This window comes from Diadema antillarum, unplaced genomic scaffold, assembly GCF_040938485.1.
Source record: "Diadema antillarum isolate AM-2024a unplaced genomic scaffold, OU_Dant_1.0 seq00000770_RagTag, whole genome shotgun sequence".
Classification (NCBI taxonomy): Eukaryota; Metazoa; Echinodermata; class Echinoidea; order Diadematoida; family Diadematidae; genus Diadema; species Diadema antillarum.
In genome coordinates this window covers 1,349,027-1,374,749 of record NW_027271660.1, presented here as the reverse complement: position 1 = coordinate 1,374,749, position 25,723 = coordinate 1,349,027, and the positions used below count along the sequence as shown (strand labels likewise).

Below are 25,723 nucleotides of genomic sequence, written 5' to 3'. Positions count from 1 at the left end.
GTGTTCACAAATAAAATGACAGAGAAGAAGACAGTTATGCATTCTTTCATTGCAAATACAATCCTTTTTCATCGAATGAGAGGATCGAGTCACTGGGCAATGTTACCAATGCTTCCTTTATTATAGGATTCAATCTTTTTTTTTTCTTTCTTACTTTTGCAGCATGATCGCATATATCACCATGTGTTTAAATCTCTTGATGTGTGCGTGTGATTGTATGTGTATATGTGTGTGGGTGTGTACCTGTGTATATGTGCATGTACTTTAAATATCTGATACTAATGACATGTAAATTTTGTTTGCAGCACATTACGACCAATATAGAAAGAAGTAAAAGTATCGTCTCCTCTTTTAGACAGTAGCCTACCTATCAGCCTGTGAAGGATAGACAAAACATATGAAGAAGAATGTGGAAATTCAAACAGAACTTTTAAATTCCCTGGTATGGCCTTCGGGGAAGGGGGGGGGGGGCGTCAGTGTTTGTGGTTGGTTGCACGGGTCAACAGAGACTCCAACTCTCCCGCTTTCGACGAAAATAAGCATGGTCTACTTAGTTTGTAGAGAGAGTGGAACTCGACCTCTGTTTTTAGCTGTGAACGCAGTATTATGCTGGCCCTCTGTTTTATGACAGCCTAGCCGGTGCTACCACTGACCTACAAACTAGCCTCGATCGCGCCTTACACTGTAACCGCGGAGCAGAGGTTGGCATTTCAAATAAGATGGAGAAGTAAACAAGCGTATTCAGCGATCCATGTCCATGAACGTAGCAAGACAGCTCGCCGTGGAAATTCTCGCGGAAAATTTGCTCCTTTTTATTAAGGTTTGATTGGGTAAGTTATCAGGAGATGCTAAGAGTATCATTTTTCTGTTAAGCTGTTTTTAAAGTGAAGTTGTAATTGCGTTCGTTCGAGTGTCATCTATCGATCCGATTTGTAATGACGCGCATTAGCGTGTGTGGGACTAGATTTAATTTATGGAACATAACAGTAGAACGATGCTACACTGCGTTCGAGCTCACTGCTAGCTGCTACCCGGTGCTAAATGCTATTGTTACTAATGTTAGACTCTATATCATGCTACTATTGCTAGCTGTAACATTCATGGCAGTGAGCTAGCTTGGGTTTGAAAAATATTAGAGGTAGCTTGTGCCTTCTTTTTCTCTTCTTTCTTTCTTTAAAACAACAACAACCTTTCAATGGCGTTTCGGCAACAGCTAAAAAATAAACATAAAGCTTTAAGAGTGTTAAAGAAGGGATCGTATAGTTTTGGTTGAGACCTAATTTCAGGTTTCTAACATTTTTTGGTGAAATAATGAGAAACCTCTTATGAATTATGAAAGAGCATGTAATTCCATGAGGAATTCAAAGTTTATTTGATGAAAATTGGTTTTTAAATGGCTGAGATATCCAAAACAGAGCGATTCTAGTCAAGTGTGGGACCCACACTTTATTACGATCGCTTTGTTTTACTTTGTTTTTGGATGTTTCAATCATTCCAAACCGATTTTCATCAAATAAACTTTAAATTCCTCTTAAAATGGTATGCCCTGTACTATATCATAAGTGTTTTCTTGGTATCTCGCAAAAAGTTAAAAGCCCAATTCTCATCCCCACCAATACTGTACTAGAATAACTGCGGCAGTAAGCGGCCGAGCAGCCGTTCGCGGCAGGTACAACATACACGGTAATATACCGCTATCAACACAGCATTGCACTGTTATTACATGCACACTAACATATACTAACACACTAGCAATCAACAAAAACCAACCGATAAACTGGGCACGATCTCTGACGAAAGTGAAATTTTCTCACCTAAATGACAACATATCGCATCCAAAATAAAATTTTCGGTACTTCTTAACATAACAATTAAGAAATAATGGTCCAAGAAACTTGATTTTTTGTTGTTTTCCCGATGCTCATGGATTTTGAAAACATATCCTCACATAAAATAGAACTTTCGCGAGCCGATGTGGGCCGCCATTTTTGTTCGGAAAGTGGATGTTACCATCGAAAAAACTCAGAAAAACACGAGAAAGACATCAACAATACCGCCAGAATTGTAATCTTGTTTGCTGCCAATGCATGTGCGCCTGCTATTTTCACGTGCTTTTGCAATGGGAATTGGGGCTTACGCAATGTTTGCGAGACATGTGAAGGCATTCAGCTAAAGATCGCGGAGCACGCGCGTATTGCATAGGGATTGTACATCGTGCCGCAAGCAGAAATACTACGTCACATATCGCCCTTATCGGCGAAAATTGTGCCGGGTTTTGCCCTGGTAAATCATGAAAACAGCGTTGGTCAATGGTAAATTTCTTTTATGAAAACAATTACGTTAATGAATAATCTTGTCTATGATATATGAAATGGTTGAAAATAATTTGCCTGATTTGTTTACAAGTTGGAAAAACCCTTAAAAATGCTTAAACTGCCGCAAACGGGATATTTTACTCTATCCCTTTAAGGCGCTTGGGCGGTTATTTTCAACCTACCCATGGCCATGCAGGTATCACCGCATGCACTGCACTGCCTATGCCCTGGCCTAACTATACTGTAGGACAATAAAGCAGTATAAATAGATTTTAAAAAGATTCTATTCATAAATTTAGATTTTTGACGTAGGGTCTAGGTCAATAGCACAATCAGGGTATGCAAACGCGTAACATGGGAAAAATGAAAAAACTTGGTGAAAATGTTTTTTTTTAACTGCTTTTTTATAGCTGAGTATACAAATTTTCATTTCAGTTCTATTTTCTAACTTCATATCATGTATACAAATATTCATTTCATGTACAAAAAGTGTGAAAATTTTTAATTTATAGTGCATAAATTAGCATTTTAATTAGGGGTGTCAAATTACATTAAAATGACTGATATATATTGCAAAATTTCATTAAAAAAAGGAAAACTGTATTTTTCTTCTGAAATTCCTTTCACATACCCCTGATAACTAGAAATCTACCTCTTTTATTCACCACTAGTACAGAACATGACATATCATTAAATATGAATTAATGCCATATTTTATGTACCAGTAATCAAAATGGATGCTCGATTTTGAAGGCATAACTTTTAATTCATTTAAAACCACTTTCATATATTTGATAATATTTCACTTTTGGCAAAGAGTTCAGAGGTGAAACTTTCAGGAATAGATAACAGACATACATGTATGTTAGCCATTTAAAAGCTTCGTAAAATTAGAGCTGGTATGTGGGAAGATGTGATATTTTTCATCAAAAATTCTTATTGAAAGGTTGACCTTAAGTATTTATATACACTGTATGCGCATAATGTTTGGATCCATTCTCGTGTGTAAACACAGATCGAGTAATTATATGAGATTTATGTTGACTTGAGTTGATATCCAAGCTGTGACAATAGAAAAATTGGATATTAAGCCCAAATGATGTGTTTTTGCTTATGACATATTTAAAGAGTGAATAAGCATTGAAATAAGAACACTACACACTCATCATATGACCTTGATGCAGGAGAAAGTGGGCACTGATCAGTCTTATTTTTCCTCAGCAATTTGTGTGTATAAAAATATAAGTTCTCATTGTTCAAACTTGCTAAAATTTTCACACAATAGACTCCTACTTACTGTATGTACAATCCATGGCTGAAATGCAAAGGATATTAGATAAAAGGAACAGATTTTTTCATGTTGTCAAATAAGGATGTACGGTGCCTCACTGAAAATACTAAAAAATGGCCGCACTTATTTTCCTCAGCATTTGAAGATGGCTCCAAACTCAAAACTGGCTGAACTTTTATTTGCAAACAGCACACCAAATTGTAGTGTGTCTTCAGTACTTTCAGAAAAAGTAGAAATATAAGTTGTTTCTCCATGTGTAGCTGCACAGTATGGGTTAAAAGGCCAGAAGGTCATGTAAATTACATATGTAGCCAGCATTATACTCCTGGGTACCATGAAAATACTTTAGACCCCATAACTTTCTCCAGCAAAAAGACTTACTATTTTTGATTGCATTCAAGGAATGCTAGGAAAAAAATTAACCCATTAATTTGATACCAAACACATAGGGGTACTCTTAAAATTCAGACCTCAAATCTTGATTTTATGTAAGTCGTAAAACAGTTTCTTTGATGCGTTACATGGGTTTTGGGAGACTTTTTGGTAATTAACCTCTAGTAATTAACAGTAAATGAGAGAAAATCAGTTACAACAGTTTAAAGTGAGAAAACCATAATTGCACACCCTGATTGTGCTTATCACCTCTAATGTTAGTTCTAATCGTGGTAAAATTTGATAACAGTCATTGGTTGATTGCCAATTGGCCATAACAAAAATACATTGTATCATTGACATCAGTCATTTGTCATCACGTTGTTTGTTTCACTAAGCCAAGCAAGGAGAATTGGGCCCCCTACCTAAATGTGAGACAAATTAGCAGGAATAACACTCGGTAGGTGTCCACATGAATACCAGGTACTGTTCATTGAAATCGACACCCCTCTTTCCATAGCATTATTCATAAAGAACGAACATGCAAGCATGAGACTACGGTATGTGCAGTGCTTTTTCTATTCTTCACTGGGGATTTGAAAATATCCAGATATTACTAAAAAACCTGATAATAAACAATAGCAACAGTAAAGACAATGATACCATGGATTTTGGAAAAGCATCATGCACTTCACACGTATTGGCAATAGAGGGGTGTCGGTTTCAAAGTACAGCACAACTGAGTGCAGGAAAATAACATCCCACGCGTTCAAAGCAGTTAATATCTTACCTCTATAGAGCGAGCGCGTATCTCAAACACACAAAATACACGCTCTTGAATTCAGAGTATTTTCTTTATAAACATCCGTCATGTGAGTAAAATTTCTGGCAAATAATGAGATATTTTAAGATTCTATTCATAGAAAAACCTTAGGGTGTCGATGTATAGGACACCCAACCATAGGTCTAAGCTTTTGTGTGTGTGTGTGTGTGTGTGTGTGTGTGTGTTTGTGTGTGCGTACACAAGAATTTACATGTAGGCATGGAGATCTAATACATTGAGGAACCAAGCAGCTGATTCCCCCCCCCCCCTCCCCCCAGTATGAAACACTAAATTCAGGGTTGATTCCATTTTCACTGATTTACTGTAGGCCGACACCTTTGGTCAAAATAATCAGTACAAATGTCACACTGTCACATCAGCAATTCATGCGGCAATGTCTGTATAGCGACATGGCTGTGTATAGAATGCTGTCTAGTTAACTTTTCTGTAGATATCCATGTAGACTGTAGAGTAGTTAACTGTAGCATTAGAACTGGTACAACTCATTGTCAGTCATGTATCATACTGTACCGTATGCCCCCCCCCAAAAAAAAAAAAAAAAGAAAAAAAAGAAGAAGAATTACACCAGACCCCTCCGCAATGATAACTTTAAAGATAGTGAATCAATCCTAATACAATATCAGAGTATGAAACTATAACTTAATACCCATGTCTTGCAGAAACCCCATTCCGATTTGCTTCAGTGGTCAAAGAGAAATGAGGATTTTTGTAGCTAGAGCATGTCTGGAGTCTCTTCCCTCCAAGTTCTGTCCATTGTGTTCACACATTGATATGCAGTCCAAGAGCATCCAAGTGCTAAACTTGGAAGAATCGCATCCACAACATGCTTTACAATGATTCACATTTCTGTGTGACCACTTAACCAAATTCAATGGGGTTTTCTGCAAAATACAAGTAAGATTTTATATTTTTAGACTCTGAAATAGCAGTTGGACAGTTAATCATTGGAAGTTATCAATGCAAAAATCCGATTGTAATTTTTTTTCTTTTTTTTTTGGACATACTGTATGTAGTACATTGTACATGACCATACCCGTTACATGATATCTCATAATTCTGGTACAAGTACAAGAAATGTTCAAGGTGTTGTGCCATGTTCCATTTGGCCTTCAACCTCGTAGAATATGGCGCCAGACCATGAAGGCCAAATGGAATATATTGCACCAGATACATTGCAGTGGTCCATTTGTATTTCATGTATTAAAGGGACTGTACGGTACTGGTTGAGGTGAGGATTCATGTTTTGTGAGATAATGAGAAACCTCTTATGAAATATGAAAGAGCATGTAAATTAAGAAGGATTCAATGTTCATTTGATGAAAATTGGTTTTCGAATGGCTGAGATATCAAAAAAAGTGATGATAATAAAAGAATACATGCCACGCCTTTTATTAGAATCTCTTTGTCTCACCTTGTTTTTGGATATCTCAGCCATTTCAAAACCGATTTTCATCAAATAAACTATTGATACCCTTTAGAATTGCATGCTCTTTGACATCTCATAGAGTGGTTTCTGAATATCTCGCACGTTAAAAGCTAAATCCTCGCGTTTGACCAGAACTGTACACACCCTTTATAGGTGTTATTTTTAGTGCCAGACTGTGTAACTGATAAAGCTATCTTCCTATTGCATGAAGACAAGACAAAACTGACCTTTCTTTTTCTGAGTCAGGCAATGATGGACTGAAAAGAGTTCAGGAAAACCAGGTCAACACACCTACATTATGTGGGCACATTGAGATTAAAATTCATCAGATGGCATGATTGTTCTATGTTGATGTGCCAGTAAATAAGTCAAACTTTAACAAATTTGATATTTGAAGTACTAATGGTAGTGGCAGCTTTCCTTACCTGTGGACATGTACCCTGTTGCTTTGCACTTGTCACAGATCAGATTTGTACACTGCTGTGATGAAATTCATGGTTTCCTCTATTTCTTCTTGTTGTGAATTCAGATCAGATGAATAAGGTCCATAGAGTGTAAGCATGATGATGGGAGATCAGCTAATCCTCGAAGAGGATTATGATGAAAATTATCAGCCTACTGAAGCAGGTAAGATGTAGGCCCTATCAATTACTATGACACTGGTGACCAAAAATAATAAACTTGATACAGCTATAATGAATTGTTACCACAAAATAGTTTATGACAAATTGGACTATGGAAAATACACTTTCAATAATAAAAAGAAATTATTATTCCATATAGGTGCAGATTATTATTACTATTGATTATGACATTGAATGTTTTAATATGTTGAAGTATTGTTGTTGTTATTTATGAAAAGAAAATGATGCCCTATTTAGAAATAATTTGCCCAATTTGAAGTATAGAATTACCAATAAACATTGGGCTTAAAAGCCCCAAAGTCAACAAAGGTTCAGCATGTGCATTTACTTTCTATGACAATGTGAAAGAGAGAATTAATGTGCATAAAATTTATGAGTAGATAATTTAATCATCTACTTGTTGTACAACGAATTTATTACACCCTTGAAAAATAGGGGAAAAGAAGAATAAAGAGCTATGATGTATATGAGATGAGAAAGAGTTGATTTCAGGAGCAAATTTGTCTGTTTTCGGAATATCTGCTGACTCTATGCGGGTGAAAAATGAATAGCTAAGTGTGCACATTTGAAGAAAATCAGAATGCAGAATGCAGAAATAAATACAGTTACTTAATGGAGAAAATTATTTCTTGACAGAAATACATGAGTATGCTACAGCAGTGATTGGCATTGACCCAGAGACTGAGCCTGAGTTGATGTGGATTGCCAGAGAAGGGATCAGTGCACCACTCCCAGCTGACTGGAAACCATGGTAACCATATTGCTTCATACATGTTCCAAGATTATTAGTCAGGTCGCTTAGTGAAATTACTGTTACCCGGCAGATAAAAGCACCAAATGTGGAGAGATGATCCCTCAGCACCTACTTATTGATATTAGAGTAGGAGCCCTCTCGAATTGTTTATTTTCATGGTATAAATGCTGAATTTTATTTTGTAGAAAATTTTGAAGGCATGAAACTTTCTTAAATTTTGCAAGGAGTCAACATTTGCTAAAGCAAAATGCACAGATTGTAAGAAATGGATTGAATGCCAGTGGCAATTTGCAAAAGTTTCATTTGGCAAAAATAAAACTGCATTTATGTATCTAAGGAAGCATAGTAACAAAAAAGAGGTTGCAGATTTCTTGTAATGTTTTTCATTGAACTAGAAAACTTGAGCCCAATCTTTAATTCCGTGATCAACAAAGCATTTAAAACATGGAGGTGGTTGAATCAATTAGTGGTTTATATAGGCCTAAATAGAAAATGTGAAACAGTAATCTAAAAAATTTGATGTTAAACTACCCGACTATATCAAGTGCAGAATAGGAACCTTATTTTCATGCTCTATGCAGTCACATCAAATATATTACTGTCTCTGATACTTTGAGAAAGCCTCAAGGTGATGAGGGTTTCCCATCCAAACTTTACAGTGCTGATACTCAAATAGATAGTCTTCCTGATTCCACAAATCTATTTAGGCTCGGGGACAAAGAATTATGTGCTAGTAGGCATTGTATGATAAGCATTGTGCTTGTGCATTCCCCTAATATGGCAGACAATGACATACTTCCTCTACTCTTGTGCATGGCCCTCACTTTTGTCAGCACTGGATGATGTGAGCAAAGTGTGCTGGTGCTTCAGCATGTGAGTGTGAGACATCTGGCTTAGGCTTGTCTGTAGCTTGGAGCTTGGCTCTGGCTGGATCCAATAATCTAGATGTGTGCTTTACTTGTAGTTGCACTGTGTGTATTACAGTGAGAGGGCCTGAAAAAAAAGGCTAACTGTTTGTAACCTTTTTGTTAGCTGTTACCATGTACTCTATAGGATGGTGAAGACCAGTGCCAGTGTTCATCAAACGAACAGACCCAAATTGAAAAGAGATTCTCTGGACTGCCGTGCAGTGTGAAAGATTAATGTAGATATGCAAGGGGGATGTGAATAGATAGGCTTACATCAAAGTGATGCATACTGTAAAACCAGAAATTTTTGCTAGCGTGAAATTTTAGCAAATTTTGCAGGGAGCCAAGATATGTGAAATTAAAATGCATGGAAATTTCTTGTCTACACTATGCACTGAATGCCAATAGCAATTTGCAAAAATTACATTCTGCATAAAGACCATTTGCTCCAATTCACAAAAATTTCATGCAGTGAATATTTCTGGTTTTGTTATGTGCTCCTTTTCCTCACTGATGAATCAAATGATACACCAAGAAACTTTGAAGTGCTTGCAAACATAATGAATTTGATTCTGCATTTCAAAACTTCACTGAGTCATGATTCTGATAATTGTTTTATAGATTTATTCTTATTTGTCTGCATGCTGTCCATGTGTATCTCTTTGTTTCTGTCGACATTACAGTCAGGACACTTCAGGGGGTGATATCTACTACTTCAACTTCACCAGTGGGGAGAGTACTTGGGACCACCCGTGTGATGAGTTCTACCGGAAGATGGTACAGGAGCAGAGGGAGAAGAACAAGGCTTTGGGAGGAGGAGGAGGAGGAGGAGGTGGAAAGAAGGAGGGAAAGAAGAAGAAAGACAAGAAATCCAAGGAGAAGCAAGACGGGGGAAAGAAGAACCAGGGTCTAGCTTCAGTATGTGGACATTTGGATGGAGTTTTTGATAAAATGCACTTTAAATGGATTCTTTTTTGTTATATCATTTTTCATGACTTCACCTTCTTGCCTGTTGTGGTCTCAGTACTTCAGAGAAAGCTGAATTATTTGAGTAAATAATTGCATGGTTAGTCAGGATATGTTATGGTAGTTGGACTAGTTGGACATTATCTTTCTGTCTTTGGCAATATTTTCACGTATACATGAAGAAAACCTATAACTACGCTACATTGCTTGTCAACATTGCTGGACAGCCATAAAATGGAAGCAGTAATGTACCAAGTATTACATTCAATGCCTTCAGAAGATTGTGGCATGTTAGTTTATTTGTTTATGTATCCATTTATATATATTGTGTGTGTGTGTGGATACAGCTTAGTGTGCATGTATCTGTTACTGTTACCTGTGTTTCATTTTTCAAGTCTCCCATGTTTTACCCTGACAGTCTCTTGGACCACTGAAAGGAGAGAGCAACCTAGGCTCATCCCTTGGCAGCCTTAAAGGGACAGGTCACTTGAGTACTCTGGGCTCTCTTCAAGACCCAGGGCCAGGTAGTACCCTTGGGTCTACCACTGGGGTGAGTCTGGAGGAGTGATTGTAATACTTTAATTGTGCTACACTTTGCTGAAAACCTCATAAATGTACTGTCTGGCTATGTGTAGGTCTAACTATGTTTATTTCACGAAACCCCCTCACCATATTGGTACATGTAATAAGTTTAGTGAGGACTTAGTAAGTGCAGTAACAATGCAGTGCATGTAGGATACATAACATTTTGGCAAACGTTACAGCATGAAGTAGATATCCTTGCTTTAACCGAAATTCCTGCATCTAATCTGAGAAGGATTGTAAGATTCCATTAAGACATTGATATAACAACTATTTCAATTTGTCCTGATTTTATGTGACACGACATGCCATAACCATGAGCATGTATTACTATCTTTCAAACTAGATTTCTGATTGGTCTCTCATGTCATAGATTGTAAAAGTGAAAGTTAAAGACACATTTAGAATGTTAGCCTTGACTGTGGCCACATGTACAATGTATATGCTGATTATGCTCCATTTGCAATAAGCTAATATTGACTAGGGAATGTGAGTCAAAGACAGTCCCCTTTATGTAAACTGTTTTCCATATTACATGCCTTACAAGTGTGAACAAAAATTAACTATGGAATCTTCTAAGACAGAGATATAATATAATGTAAACCATACCTTCCTTGTTTATGTGAGTGTGAGTTTTAATCAGAATTCTGTGCTCGAGAAAAAAACCCCACCAATAACCTCTTTTGTTGACAATATAATTATTCATATTTTAATACCATGTAATTTTAATCAAAGTGTAACACTTACTACAGATGTATCAGTCCCTTTTTTATGATAAATACATTAGCCATTTGCAGACATATAAGAAAAAATAATTGGATATGGAATATTTGTAGCTTCTCTTTTGATTTCACCAAGATCATCTGTGAGAGCTATAATTTGGATTTTCTCTTCTTTTTTTCCTACAGAAGAAAGAGACAAGCTTTCTGAAGAAAGGAACTCTTGATGCTAAGCCTCTGTCTATGACAGGTACCCGGGAGGAAAATATTCAGATGATGCCAGACTTCTCAGAAGATGTGAGTTTGATGGAGGGAAGGTGTGACCGTAGAGAAAATCAAAAGTCACTTGTTCTGTGATCATGCAGTGTAGGACCTAACAAACAATACCTGAACAGTGTTATTTGCTTTCCCGTGTCATGAATGTTTTGTCCTTATTGATGTAATATGCACAGTTGGTAATTTAGTACTTTTATGTTTGTGAAAATAGTTGTAATATCAAATTAAATTGTAGGAAAGAAATGGATCTACGATACATAGGTTAAAGTACTCATTTGAGTCAGTTGCCACTTGCTTCCCCTGAAAGATCATGCTTTGATTGTTATCTTACACAGTCTTGATATGTTGTTCAGATGTTTGGGTCATTTGATAAGAGGTGGCCCTGAAATACATGGCAGTATAATGTGATTGTATAAATGTCTATGTAATTCACCTATCTCTAATTTGGATTCTACCCAGGAGCCAACCCCAAGGCTCAACTTGGACCTGGACCTGCAGGATATCGGCACTCTTGGATACGAGGTTGGTGTGACATTTTAGTGTTGATTCTGCACATGTTTGTGACAAACTGCAGATAATTTGCACACTGCAAGCTTGTAGGGCCTAACCGTTTCAGATGTAAAAGACCCAAACCCATACCAATATATCTCAATAGCTGTGAGCAGCAGTCCTAACCCTTCTTCTGAAAGAAGGTCACATGTATATCAACGTGGCATCACTCAATATTTTTCCCTAATTATTTATGCAGACATTTAAACATAACAGCTGTAATTCTGTATGCAGATTGAAATGCGGTTGTGGTATCTTGTATTTATGTCTTACAACCATTATACTTTCAGATGCACACATGCTGAATTCAACTACAAAACATTTATGAAGAGATTCCACCAGCATAATCCTACCCATGAAATGATGTTATAATCACACACGTCAGATCCACATTGTTTTCAGGGAAATCTTTTTCACAACCTGCACTTTGCGCTCCACACTGCGTGTTGTATTGCATTAGGTTCCCCTGGTACTCGTATTACATGACAAAGTCATGTACATACATGGATAATTACTACAGTACAGACCTGTTTTATTTTGTGTGTATTGTCAGGAATCTGAAGCTAGTGAGCCTGCCCTCAAACATCTCCATGCCTCCGATGATGATAGTGACGATGATGATGTCAACGTGGTGAGAATGTGGTTTGGTTTAAGACCATCGGTCCAATGTTCAGTAAAATGCACACATTGAAAGACAGTGTACACATTGACCCATCCTGGGATTTTGTTCCCTCCAATTAATTGCAATAACAAACATGTAAGTGTGGATATCTATACCTCATGGCAATAAGGGTTTGAGCCTCACTGATTTTCAGGTTAATATATGAAGCTGATCCTTTTATGTTGGAATAAGTGGAACATTCATAATTTTTTTCTTTCTTTTTTGTCTTGTGTGTGGTAGAAAGTTTTTGACAAAATACATGTACCAGAATTAATATTTGAACTAAACAAGACACTCGAATGGTAGAAATATTTTGCTATTATGTGTAACGTTCTCCAAGTAATAAGTATTTCTTACAGTATTTGTGGTTGTTACATTATTGTGAGACTGTGATGCTCAATAGATCTCTTTTTCTTGTCTGACCTCTCATCTCTGCCCTGATCACTTTTACTTTCTCTTTTCTCTACATTTGTTTGTTCCTTTCAATTCTCTCAATTTCTCTGTCTTCCTTTCTTGATGTTTGCACTTATTTTTCCTTCCTTCTCATTTTCGTGCTGTTCTATTCCCCCTTTCCCCTTTACCACTCTTCTCCCTGACCTGACAGGACTTTGGCATAGATGCAAGCCTGTCTAAACGGCTCGGTCTGATGGATGCAGACAGCCTCTTGCCTGCTACCAGTCCAGAGCTCCCAAAGTCCAGGGTATGTACTGCAGACCTACCTATCTACACATTGTTTGTCTATTCATACAAGCCTTTGCAGGCTGGTCCTTTGCACTTCAGAGTTGGTCAGTGTGGTTGTGTGACTGTACTTGAGCTGAAAAGATGTTTTGATAGGACTGGTAGCAGACTATTTGTTTGTTTGTTCATTTTCCATCTGAGATGATGGCTGTATAGCCCATATTCAGCTACACTAAGCTGGTCTTCCATGGGGTCCAGTTGGATGTGAGGTGGGACCACTTCACCGGTTAAACACCATGCTCTTTGCGATGAATGAATGAAGCGGGATCTTTAACTAGCATGAGTTGTGACTCTCTCACACGTGGGACCTCCATTGTATGTCCTATCAGAGAGACAGAGTGTTTTGCCTTTTGCTAGAGGGGACGGTATGATCACAGTCAACATTGCTCAGTGAGACTTGGGTATCGAACCCGAGTCACTTGGATCGAAGGCAGATGCGCTACCGACTGAGCCAACTCACTGCCCTATTTGTGACTGTGCATCATAAAACCAACAAAAATCACATGCCAAGATTTTGCGTGAGGACTCAAAATAGGTGGAATGGGTCAACCTAATTAATCTTTAGATTTGTATATTTTCTGAAAGAGCAATTCTTCTACAGTATTAAAAATATGGAATCATAAAACATATGGGAAATTGTGGTTTTTTTTGCACTTTTTCTAGAACACTTTTTGTAGAACAGTGTAATTTGGTATGTTAATAGAGGCCCTTTATAAAAAAACCTTTACACACTCCTCACTTTCCACCCTAATAACTTTTGAAAGGTTAATGCTACTGCTTTGAAAGTCTGTATTAGTTAAGAATTGAATGTGTTCATAGAGTATGGTCAATTACAGCTTAATCTGATCATCCCTTCATTGTTATTGTGAGGCAGTTTTACTTCCTGTCTTTTGTCCCATTCATTGGACAGAGCAGAGCTTGGTGAGGTTAAAAGCCCTTGAATATCCCCTGAACTTCGGAGGCTCTTTTCTCAGTAAGCATTTTTCTAGAGCGTGTACATATCTTTTCATTATTTAGAGAGGTTAGGAGAGTCCATTTGAATTCGAGTTATAAACTACTCTTAAGCATAGGGTCCGCCTTCAACTAAGAATACATGTCTGGTGATTTTTTGGCGGGTTTGTGATGCAGGGTCACATTTGTTGTGAACAGAGAAATGTGTAGATAGACAGTGTCATAGAGCAGGATGATGACGTACAACATTCAGCCTAATTCTTATCATTTTTTCCCCTAAATTTTGATTAGTGTTATTTTCTTTGTGAATGATGAATGACCACACTCAGTGCTTACAGCTGGCAGTTATTTTGCCACACTATCTAGATACTAGTGTAGAATTTTACCAATGTGTATCACAGTTATGTTAATCTATCCTGCAGCTAAGAGTTCCTTGTGAAAGACTTTTGCTTGCTTGTAAAAATTTTGTTTCATGATGTATTTCTGTTTGTTTCTCTGGTATTATGCTCTGCTCTGTGTCTTCTGTGCAGTTTCTGAAGAGCTCCAAGAAAGAAGATAAAGGTCCCACCTCCAAGCCAGCTGTAACCCTGGATTCATCTATAGACAGTATGCAAGGGCGCCCTCTGGAATTATTAGACTCCAACCTTGGTCCCAGTGCAGGGAAGGTATGATCTAGCCTTCTAGAATATGACATCATGCATAATGGCACTGGTGTTGAGTGTCCTTGCCAAATTCAATGGGCTGGTTTTACCATATCAAAAGACGTAACTTATGTATCGGACTCATATGTGACCCTTCAACATCGCAAAACCAACAAAAAGTTACCAGTCATGACTTTTTAGGTAAAGGCAGATTTTTAAAAAAGGCTGACTTTTAAGCTGTAAAATGATGTTGAGCTCAATACACATGGACTTTATTATTAACCATCTAAATAATGGAAAGAAGGTACCCACTCTGGAAAGGTGTTTACTGAGAAAAGAGACTCTGAAGTTTAGGGTGCATGCAATATTAAAATTGCATGGAAGAAAAATTTCTCTATCAGAAAATGTGTATAAATGCAAGAATGACTAGGTAGACCCATTTCATCTATTTTGAATCAGCCCATGAAATTAGTTTGCGTGACTTTTTGTTGTTTTTTGATGCATGGTCACATACAGTTGTATGGCATAAAGTCATTCAGTGTTTGCGTCTTGAACCATTCCAGTGCACTGGGAGGTGTAGAGGCAGTATATTTTGCAAAATGAATGTCGCTTTCTTTGTAGGTAACTCTGAAATTACAAGTATGAAAGTTATCCAAAGTATACCAGTTTAGTAATGATTTAATACTTGTGGAATCACTTTGCAAATCTAAATTCATAGAAATGGTCAAACTAATAAAAAGGAGTGATCACTGTAACTTGCAGCGACTATGTACATTAGCCCCATCATTCTAAGTGTACACAGGTAAACTCAGTGTTTGTTTCCTGATGTCCTACTCACAGCTAAGCAGTACTGTCCCTGTCATAGGATTGTCATCAGCACCAGCTGCTGTACCTAAGATTGACACAGCAAAGCTTCAACGAGAGATGGAGGAAGAGGAGGCAAAGATGTCTGCTGAGATGGAAGCAAAGCTTAGTGCAAGGTATCAGACTCATCTTCACTTCACTCACTCAGCCAGTGTACCTTTCTCAATGTACAGCCTTTCCTCTAGGGGTGCGTTCGAGCGCTCTCCTAAAGCGAAGCGTACCGTACCGTACCCGCGCCAGAGGAGCGCTCGAACGCTCCTAAAGTGTACTGTACCGTACTGTACCGAGCCAAAAGTGGACCACTTCCCGATGTGCTCCAAAAGCGTACTAAAGCGTACCAAAAGTTCGTTATAAAGCATGCGTGTATCATACGCATACGTCACAATGCAAAGACATCATTCTCTTTGTTCGGGACAACTGTAAGTAGGTCAAGCGCAAGGTCAATGACATTCTTGCTGTAAACAAACTCGTGAGGTACGCTTTCTCGACAGAGCGCTCAAACGCTTCAAATTTGGCACAGTTCGGTACGGTACGCTTTAGTTCAGTACGCTTTGGTTCGCTTTAGAGCGTTCGAACAGAATTTCAACACTGCAAAAATTTCCATGTTTACAGTAAGCTCTTCGAAGAAGAGACATTCTTAAGAGATGCAAGTGTTGTGAAATTAGTAGTAGCTATCAGTTGTCACATTTCAGACTACAGCAGCCAAAGGAAGTTTGTTTAGAATCGTGTCAGCTGACTGTGTCTTGAGACTGCCATGCCATGTGGTTAGTGATGGAAGGTGGCTGTCTTTAAATCTATTCTGATTGGCTGATTTCCCCAGGAGGGAGGAGCTACACAAAGAATTGAAGGACCAGGAGGCTGAGCTGCACAAGGACCAGGAGCAAGCAGTGAAGGTGATGAGGGAACGGCTGGAGAAGGAGCTGGAAGATGCCAAGCTGGAGCTCCTGGAGGACAAAGAGGACAACCTGAGGCAGCTGAAGGAGCAGGTGAAGAAGGAGGAGGAGAAGGAGGAGGAGAAACTCGACAAGGAGAAGGAGAAGAGTCTTAGGTGAGGGATTGCTGTTCAAGACTTCTACTTCAATAAGTTTATGGTGCAGTCATTGTTGTTTAACCCGTTGAGGATGAGTCCCGAGTATACTCGGGCAGGTGTCTATGGGAATTGCGTGTTGTAGCAAAATCAAACCGTCCTCAATGGGTTAATGTCCCATTTATACAGGGTGTTTACAGTGCTCAACAAGTACTCCTGAAGTGCTCTAAAGTATTGCCTCTGTCAAGGGTAGGTTCAGGAGTACTCTGTAAGCCCTTTAACTCATATTGAAATAGTCACCAACGTTTGGAGTTCTTCGGAAGTGGTTTGTGGTGTGTGCTGTGCATATATTTGAATTCCGGGCTGGCAAAACGTACCATTGTTATGTGATCATATTGCAGCATTTGAACTGTTTGTATGTGTATATTCTTTGAACAACTACCTTCTCAAAAGTGTGTCTGTTTGCATTCATAAGTTGTGTGATGTGAGTTCTTTCTTCTTGTTATTCCTTGACATATGCAAAGTCAGAAATCAAGGATTTGTTCTGTTATATCATTACAAATTTTAAAGTTTTTGGTTCAAAATCTTTCCAGAATTTCTGTCAATTTCAAAAAACTACTTTACACATGTGTTGCATAATAGTAATACTTTACGTATATGTATTGCATAATAATAATCATAACGTGAAGAATTTATATATCACATGTAGACTACAAAAAGTTTCCAAGCGCTTTACAGAATGTAACATGACTGAACATTGACAGTTTACAAAGGAAACAAACATAGGGTAGAGATCTACTACCAGTACAAATAATCCATAAATTATGTAATCATTGATGATGCATTAATGATGCATGTATTTAGAAAATAGGTTCAATCGCAGCTATCTATTGTATTACTTGTTGTACAGCTTTAGTTTTTCTATAGGACAATGTAATTCAATTCAAATTCATTAAATTCTTCCGTCGAGATGTTTTTCATTGCAACTGATTGACAAATTACGTCGATATAGGGCAATTTGTCAATCAGTTGCAATATAATTCTAGATTTGTTTTCTGTTGTACTGTTCTGATATTCCTTGTCTCCTGACTTTTCAATCAGTGAGATGAGGAAGAGAGTGAAAGAGGAGACAGAGGAGGAAGAGGCACTCTTGATGGAGGGAAGGTCTGATGCCATCAGGAAACTGAAGGAGAAGATCAAGAAGGAGCAGCAGAGTGAGGAGGAGAAAATCAGGTACTCGTAACGTCAGAACTTGTATGTAGATTATCATTTTTGTTTAAGTGAGCCTGTTTCAGGGAACTATTGAGAAATGTGAGATGATATCATTTTATTGTACAAAAAGCTCACATGTACCAGTGACAAAATATGCGGACTACAGTAGGCACTGGAATGGTGTGATGATTTGTACATGTAGTTTGCAGTACATATTTCTGTCATCAATTTAGGATGCAGTGATGAGAGTCAGGTAGAGATGCATGATAGTTCACGGAGGTTGATACAGAAAGTGATTGGCCTACCATGCTGTCAGGTCTCTCGTGGAATTCAGTTATTTCATGAATTTTCAACAAAGGGAAGGGGAAATCAGGGACTTCACAATTCTATCTATTTAGCTATTAACTTGGTTTTTGTACCTGGTATATGTATTAATCTTATTACATTTCCATACCCCTTGTGAATTTTTTGATAAATCTTACTCCAGATTTTCAATGAACTGTACTTATTACTCTCTATGAAAAGGAATGACATGGAGACGGCCCTGAAGGCTTTACGCAATGAGGTCAAAGACCTGAGGGAAAAGGAGGAGGAGAAACTTGAGGAAGAGAAGAAGAAGGCCTTAGAGAAGATCAAGAAAGAAGTGACAGCCTTCCAAGAAGAAAAGATGGCAGACCTGAAAAAGGAACAAGAAAAGGTGGAGACTTTGCTGTGTAAATGTCTTGTCTGTAGCTAATTTATGATGCAGGACAGTGCACATTACCATGCTTAGTATAAGCAAGGAGGTCTTACCTCCCTGGTATTAGTCTATACAGTTCTTTACAATGCAACATGGATACAGGACTAGACAAGGCATGACATGACTTATATCAGAAGAGTACTGTTGGCTTTGATGTTGTAGCTTTTGGAGAAATACAACCAAGATAGCACCTGCAGCAGAAGGTGTTAGCCTAGATGAGATACAATGTATATGCCACAGAAGGAGACAAAGCATGTTGCCCTCCCTTACTTACCTTTGCTAGAATTCACAGAGATTTACTGAATTCAGTCCCAGAATGATCAAGCCATAGTTTACGTCTGTCTGAGACTCTAAGAATGCAAACTGTGGACTAAGGGTTCCATGGAGTAAATTTGAACTGCCTTATAAATTTGAACATTTTTGTCTATGATATGCGCTGAACTTGAGGTTTTTAGTCATTGCTTCATCTGTTTTGCCTTTGTGAATTTGAACTTTCAAGCTTGAGGCGCACATCAATGTGACAAACATTTGTTTGTTAAAATTATTTTGTCTCCTCAGGATATTGAATCTCTGAGAGCAAGTCTTAAGTCTGAGCAGCAGGGTGCTCTGGATGAACTGAAGAGAACTCATGAGGAGGAGCTTGAAAAGAAGAAAGCTGAAGCAATACAGAAACACAAACGGGTAAATCAGTTGGGGATGTTGCTAAAGTACACAGCATTATGAGATGACAAATTGATTGCATGGTTTTGCTAACACTGAACGATCAAGAATTAAATATGATGAAAAAGAACAAGCAGCTCTAACCATACACCAATGTACCCCCAAAAGAGAAAGAAAAACAAAAAGGAAGAAGCTGAACAAACCAGAAAAAAAAAAAAAGAGAGAGATGCATACAATTCTTAGGGCCTGCATTCAGTTCCTTTGAACGTTATGCATGTTTTTGTATTTTTGTTTTCCCAGTGAATAGACAACATGTGATTCAGAAACTATGTGTCCTGATAGTATGACCCTTAACCCTTCACCCCTAACAGGACATGGATGACATCTTGTCAGACCTGAGGGATGCACAGGATGAGGAGAGAAGGCGGGAGGAAGAAAAGCTTCGACTGAGCCGAGAGAACCAGGCAGCCATCAGGGACATGGAGTCAGGGGTGAGCAAAGATCACTCACGTTACATCTCTCTTTGTGTCTTCATCTAACCTTGGAAAGGAAGGGGTGGGGGTAGTGGCAGAGAAAAAGTCACAGAAACAAGTCTGTTAAGCCTGGAGTAAAGTTAGGCAAAATTTTCAGAAAGGAATGGTCATTTGAATGCCACCATTGCTATCCTGCAGACATCCTAGTGTAAATTCTATGTACATTTTATAGTTATCTTCTTATTGCAAAATAGGAAGTAATTCTCTTAGTTTATTGCTTTCTTTTAAGTGTCATAATTCTTTATGTGTTTGCTAGATATTACTCTTATGTCCAGCAATGTATTTCACCTGTTTTGACATGAGGATACAGGTGAATTTGAAAAGGCTGTGTACTGGCTCAGTATTCTTTCCAGTTGATATATAGTATTTTCATGACAAAAGTAACAGCCTGAGATTTTTTTTTTTACTTTATTCATCATTTATATATTTATTATTTTTTTATATGAATGAGTATAAGTGTGCCTATGGTTTCTAAAGTTCCCCATGTCAGCATGACCTGACACAGATTGTGTCTCTAATAAAGTTCATATACATCATGTGGAGACATAGTTCTACTGGATATGACTTGTGGGTTCTCTGTAAAAGTTGGATGAAAGTGTCGGTCAAGTGATGATGAATTTGAGACAATGAGAGATCATGTTGTTTTCACCCAGATGGAGAACATTCTCCAGGAACGAAAGCAGGCTGTGAAGGAGGAGCAACAGAAGGAGCTTGAGAAGATGAAGAAGGAGCATGAAAAGAAAGTCAGAGATATGACCAGAGAATCCAAAGAGGCTGTAAGTCCATTTCTGTATATTTGGTTAATCATTAGTCTGCACGTGTACGGTAATGTAAAGGTTTTCCATTTCATCTAGATCATGTTTCATAGAGAATGTTGTTTGGCAAATTTGCTAAGATTGCACTTAGCAAAACATTAAATACTAGCAGCTGATTGTTGTTGCCCAGCTGCTACTGGGAAATCTTCAGTTATTGTGGAGTGCAAGTGGATGTGAGCTGCTGTATGAACAGGGATTCTGATCAATTCATATAAATTTTTAGATGTAGTAATATGTGTGTCATAGGTTCAAATTTCTTTGATTTTATATTTATATTACCTGCTTTTTCGAACAATTGAACTAGTGATATTGTTGAAATCACTTTGGGACATATGGAGAATATCAATTCTAGAAGTAGCTGATCAATTTTCGTCAAGATTGGTATGACAATGTCACAACCATGCTGACTTGAGGCACATACTTCTTCCAGCAAGCTGAATGTGTGAATCCCTTGGGTAAAGGCATAATTTACCATTTGCAGATGAAACAAAAACCCACCATTAGTGCTTCAAAAGAATTCTAAAATGTGAGTTAGAGACATAAACAACCAATGTAAAAGCCTGAATCAGTTTAATGAATGTTAAGTGTTGTTAAATATACAAAATGTGAACAATAGTTTATGATAAAAATATTTCCACACTAAACCGTCTACAGTTATGGATTACTGAGAAAAATAGTGATATCTCCTTATATTCTAGGCTTTATTGCAAACATTTTGTATAGTTAGGATGTTGTATGATACAACTGACCTACACATATGCAGCAAATGTGATATCTTGAACATTTTTAAACTCACTGCTCCCAAAGGTAAACAGGACCTTTAAGGTATTTTTTCTGTTACATTTACATTATCCCTTTTTATGTTGTACAGGAGCAAGATGAGAGAAAATCCTTGGAGAAGAAGCTGGAGGAAGAGAAGGAGAGACTGGTTAAAATTCACAAGTCAGCTTTGAAAGTTTTAAAGGATGAGTTTGAGCAGAAGAAGGAGGAGTTTTATTCCAGCCATGAGGAAGAGGAACAAGCACTAAAAGATGTGAGTATATCTCATGACTGTGACTTAAAGTGGTGATGATGGTCCAGCCAGGGTTACCTCTTGATACAGCCTGCAAACTTTATTCATCATCTTCACAGAATTTAGTTTCTTTTGTGTTGATTCTGAATTTTCTGACTAGATTCTGATGTGTCTCCATGTTTTAATCTTTCTGAATGATTTGTTATGAACCTCATACTCTCAAGAAAATAGAACAATGTATTTTAAGATATTTTCTTGTTCTACCTGAGAATAAGTATGGCAACAAACTGTAGCTATTAAACATCAGTGATGAAATTGGGATGATTATTGTCCCAGTCAGCACATAGTTACATTCATGTGAATAAAGGAGAAATGAATGTTTATCACACAAGCTACACACTAAAGGGATGACCTCTAATTAGGACTACAAGTTGTATCATTGATGATAAGCAATGTGTACATGAGCTTTTGGTTTACTAATACTGGAATAGTTTCCCATATAGTCAGTAGTTATTTTTGATGCAAGGATACCATCATAAAACACACCTATTGGCAGCTCCCTACTGATAACCACCCCAATGATATCATCCCCTCAAACCACCAGGTGAGTGATGCCTTGAAGGAGAGGAGGAAGACCTTGGAGAAGCAGGCCAAAGAGATGGAGAAGGAGGAGGAGAAGCTGGCAAGGAGGAGGAAGAAAGTGGAGGAGGAGAAAGAAAAGCTTCGCCAGGACCAGGAGGCAAGATCTAATCTCCAGTTTTGATATACTATTTTTCTTTTGCCATGCAAAATATACCGTTAGCATGTGATGTTAGAAGAGTTTTGTTCAGTTATTTGTTATTTATTTTTGTTGCTGTTTGGGAGTGGGGATGTAGGATATGGAAGTTATCTAGAAACTGAAAGGAATCAGTTTGGCCTTTAAACAGCAGCAATAAATGAACCTATGATGTTTAGGATTTTTAGGGGCTTCATTGAGTTTCACAGATTTTCATTGAGTCTAGAATCTATATAGAATTTGAGAGAAGATCTGCTTGAATCTATTGCGTGGAATGATGTCAGCAGCTTATGTAAAATATTGTTTTGAAAATCAGAGTTAGATCAAATGGAATGACATATAAATCATGAGCATTGGTAGCATTTTATACACCCTATCTTTTTGAGTGTGTGTGATGTCCATTTCTGTTTTGTATTGACTAATTTTGCTGCATGATGCGAAGTAGTCTATAGTGGTTATTAGGAGAAAGAACTCTTTAATGGTAGGACCTGATTTCATGATAATTCAGATATTAGAAGTTCAACTCTTTGCACATTACCATCCCAAAAGGATTCCCCTGTTATTACAGATACAAATACAACTTGTTGCTGTGTACATGGGAAAAGTAGAGAATTAATTTCAATTTCAGGTTGATCAAGAATACAGTCAACCTCGGATACCTCGAACTCGGATAAGCCGAATATCGCTTATCTCGAAGGCAAAATGAAAGTCCCGATTGTTCCTATGGAGTTTTCGTGTGTTAAAATTCGCGTAGCTCGAAAAAAACTAACTCGAAGTTCGGTTACCTCGAAGGGAAATCTCATGTCCCGATCTTGATTAACTTATTGTTTTTCCCAGCATGTTGCTCGAATTGAAATTGCAAACATCACTCAGCATTTCCGATGAAGCGCGCGTGGACAGCGAAGACATGTCACAAATCTTTTCACACTCGATTGTAAATATTCTGAGCCCCAGAACGATCGTGCGCTCAAAGAAATACCCGGTACACAGCTGACAAGGAAAATCCCCAACACCTACTGTACCTACACACGTACACGGTATGCATATAGCAGCCGTGCAAATGGAGTGCTTACAATAGCACTACGCTCTGCCCATCATCTTTCTTTGACCACTCTGTTTTGATTTGCGATCGTGGTAGTCATGCCGTGCGCGTACATTTCTTAACCGTCGTGGCGCACCTGCTTAGATGTTGACAGTTATATCTTTGTCATTAATCAAGGTCCACTGTCCAAACATCAATCTCCCGCTAGTGTTTTTTTTTTTTACTTTTTTCCTTTCACGAAGTTTGTTTCATTAATTCTCCCCGAGAACGCAAGCTCTGAATATTTTTTTTTTCCAGCAATGCGATTATGAAGCATAGTGTGTATATGATCTAGAAGTATAGGCCTAGTATAATAGAGAATAGTATAGATATGATTTAACAACAGTTTATTCTGATAAATTTCGAAGTAACGGAATAATACGATTTTCAGACAAAAAAAGAAAAAGAAAGAAATCATCATGTATTTTACCCCTGTTTTGACTTGAATCTTTTTTGAGTTTTCGGTACTTTTTTTTTTCTTTTCTTTTCTAGCACAATCGTCAAGGCCCCCTAAGATTGTTTCGCTTTTTTTTTTTAATGCGAACAATCCTCTTCGGTAAATGTTTATGATTACAGCAATAGCACTGTCCTCAGAAGCCATAGCCGGAATCTGATCTTGCGATATTACTCACTACTCAAGTAGCCCATCCTTAATGTACTGTGCTGCACTTATTCAGGGCTCGACACTTACAGTGGCCCGAGGCCACCAAAACGCACGTCGGGCCACCAAAAAAAGTCGGATGTTTGCCTTTACTTTTGGAGATGAACAGCGGTAACAATCGGCCCCGAAAGTTGCTACAATGAATGTCGGATGATTGCTTTTGATTTTGGAAATGAATAACAGTAATATTTGACTCCATACGATACTAAAATAAATGTCGGATGTTTGCTTATACTTTTGGAAATGAATAACGGTAAGATTCAGCTCTGTACGGTGCTTAAATTAATGTCAGATATTTGATTTTGCGTTTGGAAATAAACAAGGATAACATTCGGCTCCGAAAGATACTAAAATAAATGTCGAACGATCCCTTAGACGTTCGGAAATGAATAACAATAGTATTCAACTCCGTATGATGTTTGCTTTTATATTCGAAAGTAAATAGCAATAACATTCGGCTCCGGAAGATGCTAAAATAAATTTCGAGTCGAATGTTTGCTTTGACGTTCGGAAATAAATAATAATATTCAACTCCGTACGGTGATAATATGAATGCCGGATGTTTGCTTTTACGTTCGAAAGTACATAGCGATAACATTGAGCTCCGGAATAGGCTAAAATGAATGTCGAATGATCCCTTTTATGTTCGGAAATGAATAACAATAACATTCAACTCCGTACGATGATCAAATAAATGTCGGACGTTTGCTTTTACTTTCGAAAGTAAATAGCAAGAACATTCGGCTCCGGAAGATTCCAAAATAAATATCACAGTCATGATTACTTTTACATTTGGAAGTGAATAGCAGTAACATTCTGCTCCATACGATGCTAAAATAAATGTCGGATATTTGCTATTATACATTTCGAAATTAATAACAGTAACATTCAGCTCCATTCGATGATAAAATTATTGTCAGATAATTCATTTCACTTTTGGAAGTGGACAGCAGTAATATTGGGCTCCGTATGGTAGTAAAACGAATGTCGGATGTTTGCTTGGAAATTTAGAAATGAATAACAGTAATATTCTGCTCCGTATGATAATAAAATAAATATTAAACTGATTGTTGCTTTTACATTTGGAAATGATTAACGGTATCGTCTGCTGACTGTGAGTGCTGCTGGTAGACACATGGAAGACCGGTGCGTAGCGGTGCGACATTGCCGTCGCTCCCTGTAGCTCTAAACAGTCTTGGTGAGCTACATGTACACCCATAGTTGTGCGAAATTTTAATAGTTTGCAAAGCTAAGACTGATTCTTGTGTTGGATATTGTGTAAGAGATGATGACTTAGAGAGAGAAAAGGAGGAAAAACGAATAGTGATCGAGGGGGTACCTACGCCGACGCGACAATGTACATTCAGCACGCATGTTCTGCAACCCTGTCTTGCACTCGATTACGTACCGGTATTTTCTTTTTGTTTTTATGGTGATAAGTCATTTAATTGTTCACCAGAAAACACTGATGAAAGAAGAACATCGATTTTCATTCAATTCATTCATATTAAAGTCGATTCAAATCCAATTGACAAGCATACAAACAATCGGTAGGCACTGTAACAGATACCATGTTGAACATCGACAAAAATCGGATAAGTCGAAGAAAATTCGACATACGCGTACCTCGAACCAATTTCTTCAGTCCCGACGACTTCGAGGTATCCGAGTTTGACTGTATATGGGAATTTTGCCTTTCTGCATCTA

The 25,723-nt window shown here is 37.8% G+C and overlaps 1 protein-coding gene across 1 annotated transcript in view; it reads left to right on the top strand.

Moving 5' to 3' along the window:
- Positions 1–720: 720 nt before the first annotated feature.
- The window catches only part of LOC139738859 (uncharacterized), a 37,332-nt gene continuing 12,329 nt past the window's right edge, over positions 721–25,723 (top strand). Inside the window, exons 1-19 of the mRNA XM_071649493.1 lie at positions 721–830; positions 6,778–6,875; positions 7,529–7,643; positions 9,238–9,472; positions 9,939–10,070; positions 11,011–11,118; positions 11,557–11,619; positions 12,200–12,277; positions 12,912–13,007; positions 14,527–14,650; positions 15,503–15,617; positions 16,322–16,549; positions 17,630–17,761; positions 18,266–18,437; positions 19,038–19,160; positions 19,511–19,630; positions 20,326–20,448; positions 21,359–21,520; positions 22,104–22,238. Coding sequence (XP_071505594.1) covers positions 6,809–6,875; positions 7,529–7,643; positions 9,238–9,472; positions 9,939–10,070; positions 11,011–11,118; positions 11,557–11,619; positions 12,200–12,277; positions 12,912–13,007; positions 14,527–14,650; positions 15,503–15,617; positions 16,322–16,549; positions 17,630–17,761; positions 18,266–18,437; positions 19,038–19,160; positions 19,511–19,630; positions 20,326–20,448; positions 21,359–21,520; positions 22,104–22,238 — 2,328 coding nt within the window. The 5' untranslated portion in view covers positions 721–830; positions 6,778–6,808. The remainder of the gene's footprint in view (positions 831–6,777; positions 6,876–7,528; positions 7,644–9,237; positions 9,473–9,938; positions 10,071–11,010; positions 11,119–11,556; positions 11,620–12,199; positions 12,278–12,911; positions 13,008–14,526; positions 14,651–15,502; positions 15,618–16,321; positions 16,550–17,629; positions 17,762–18,265; positions 18,438–19,037; positions 19,161–19,510; positions 19,631–20,325; positions 20,449–21,358; positions 21,521–22,103; positions 22,239–25,723) is intronic.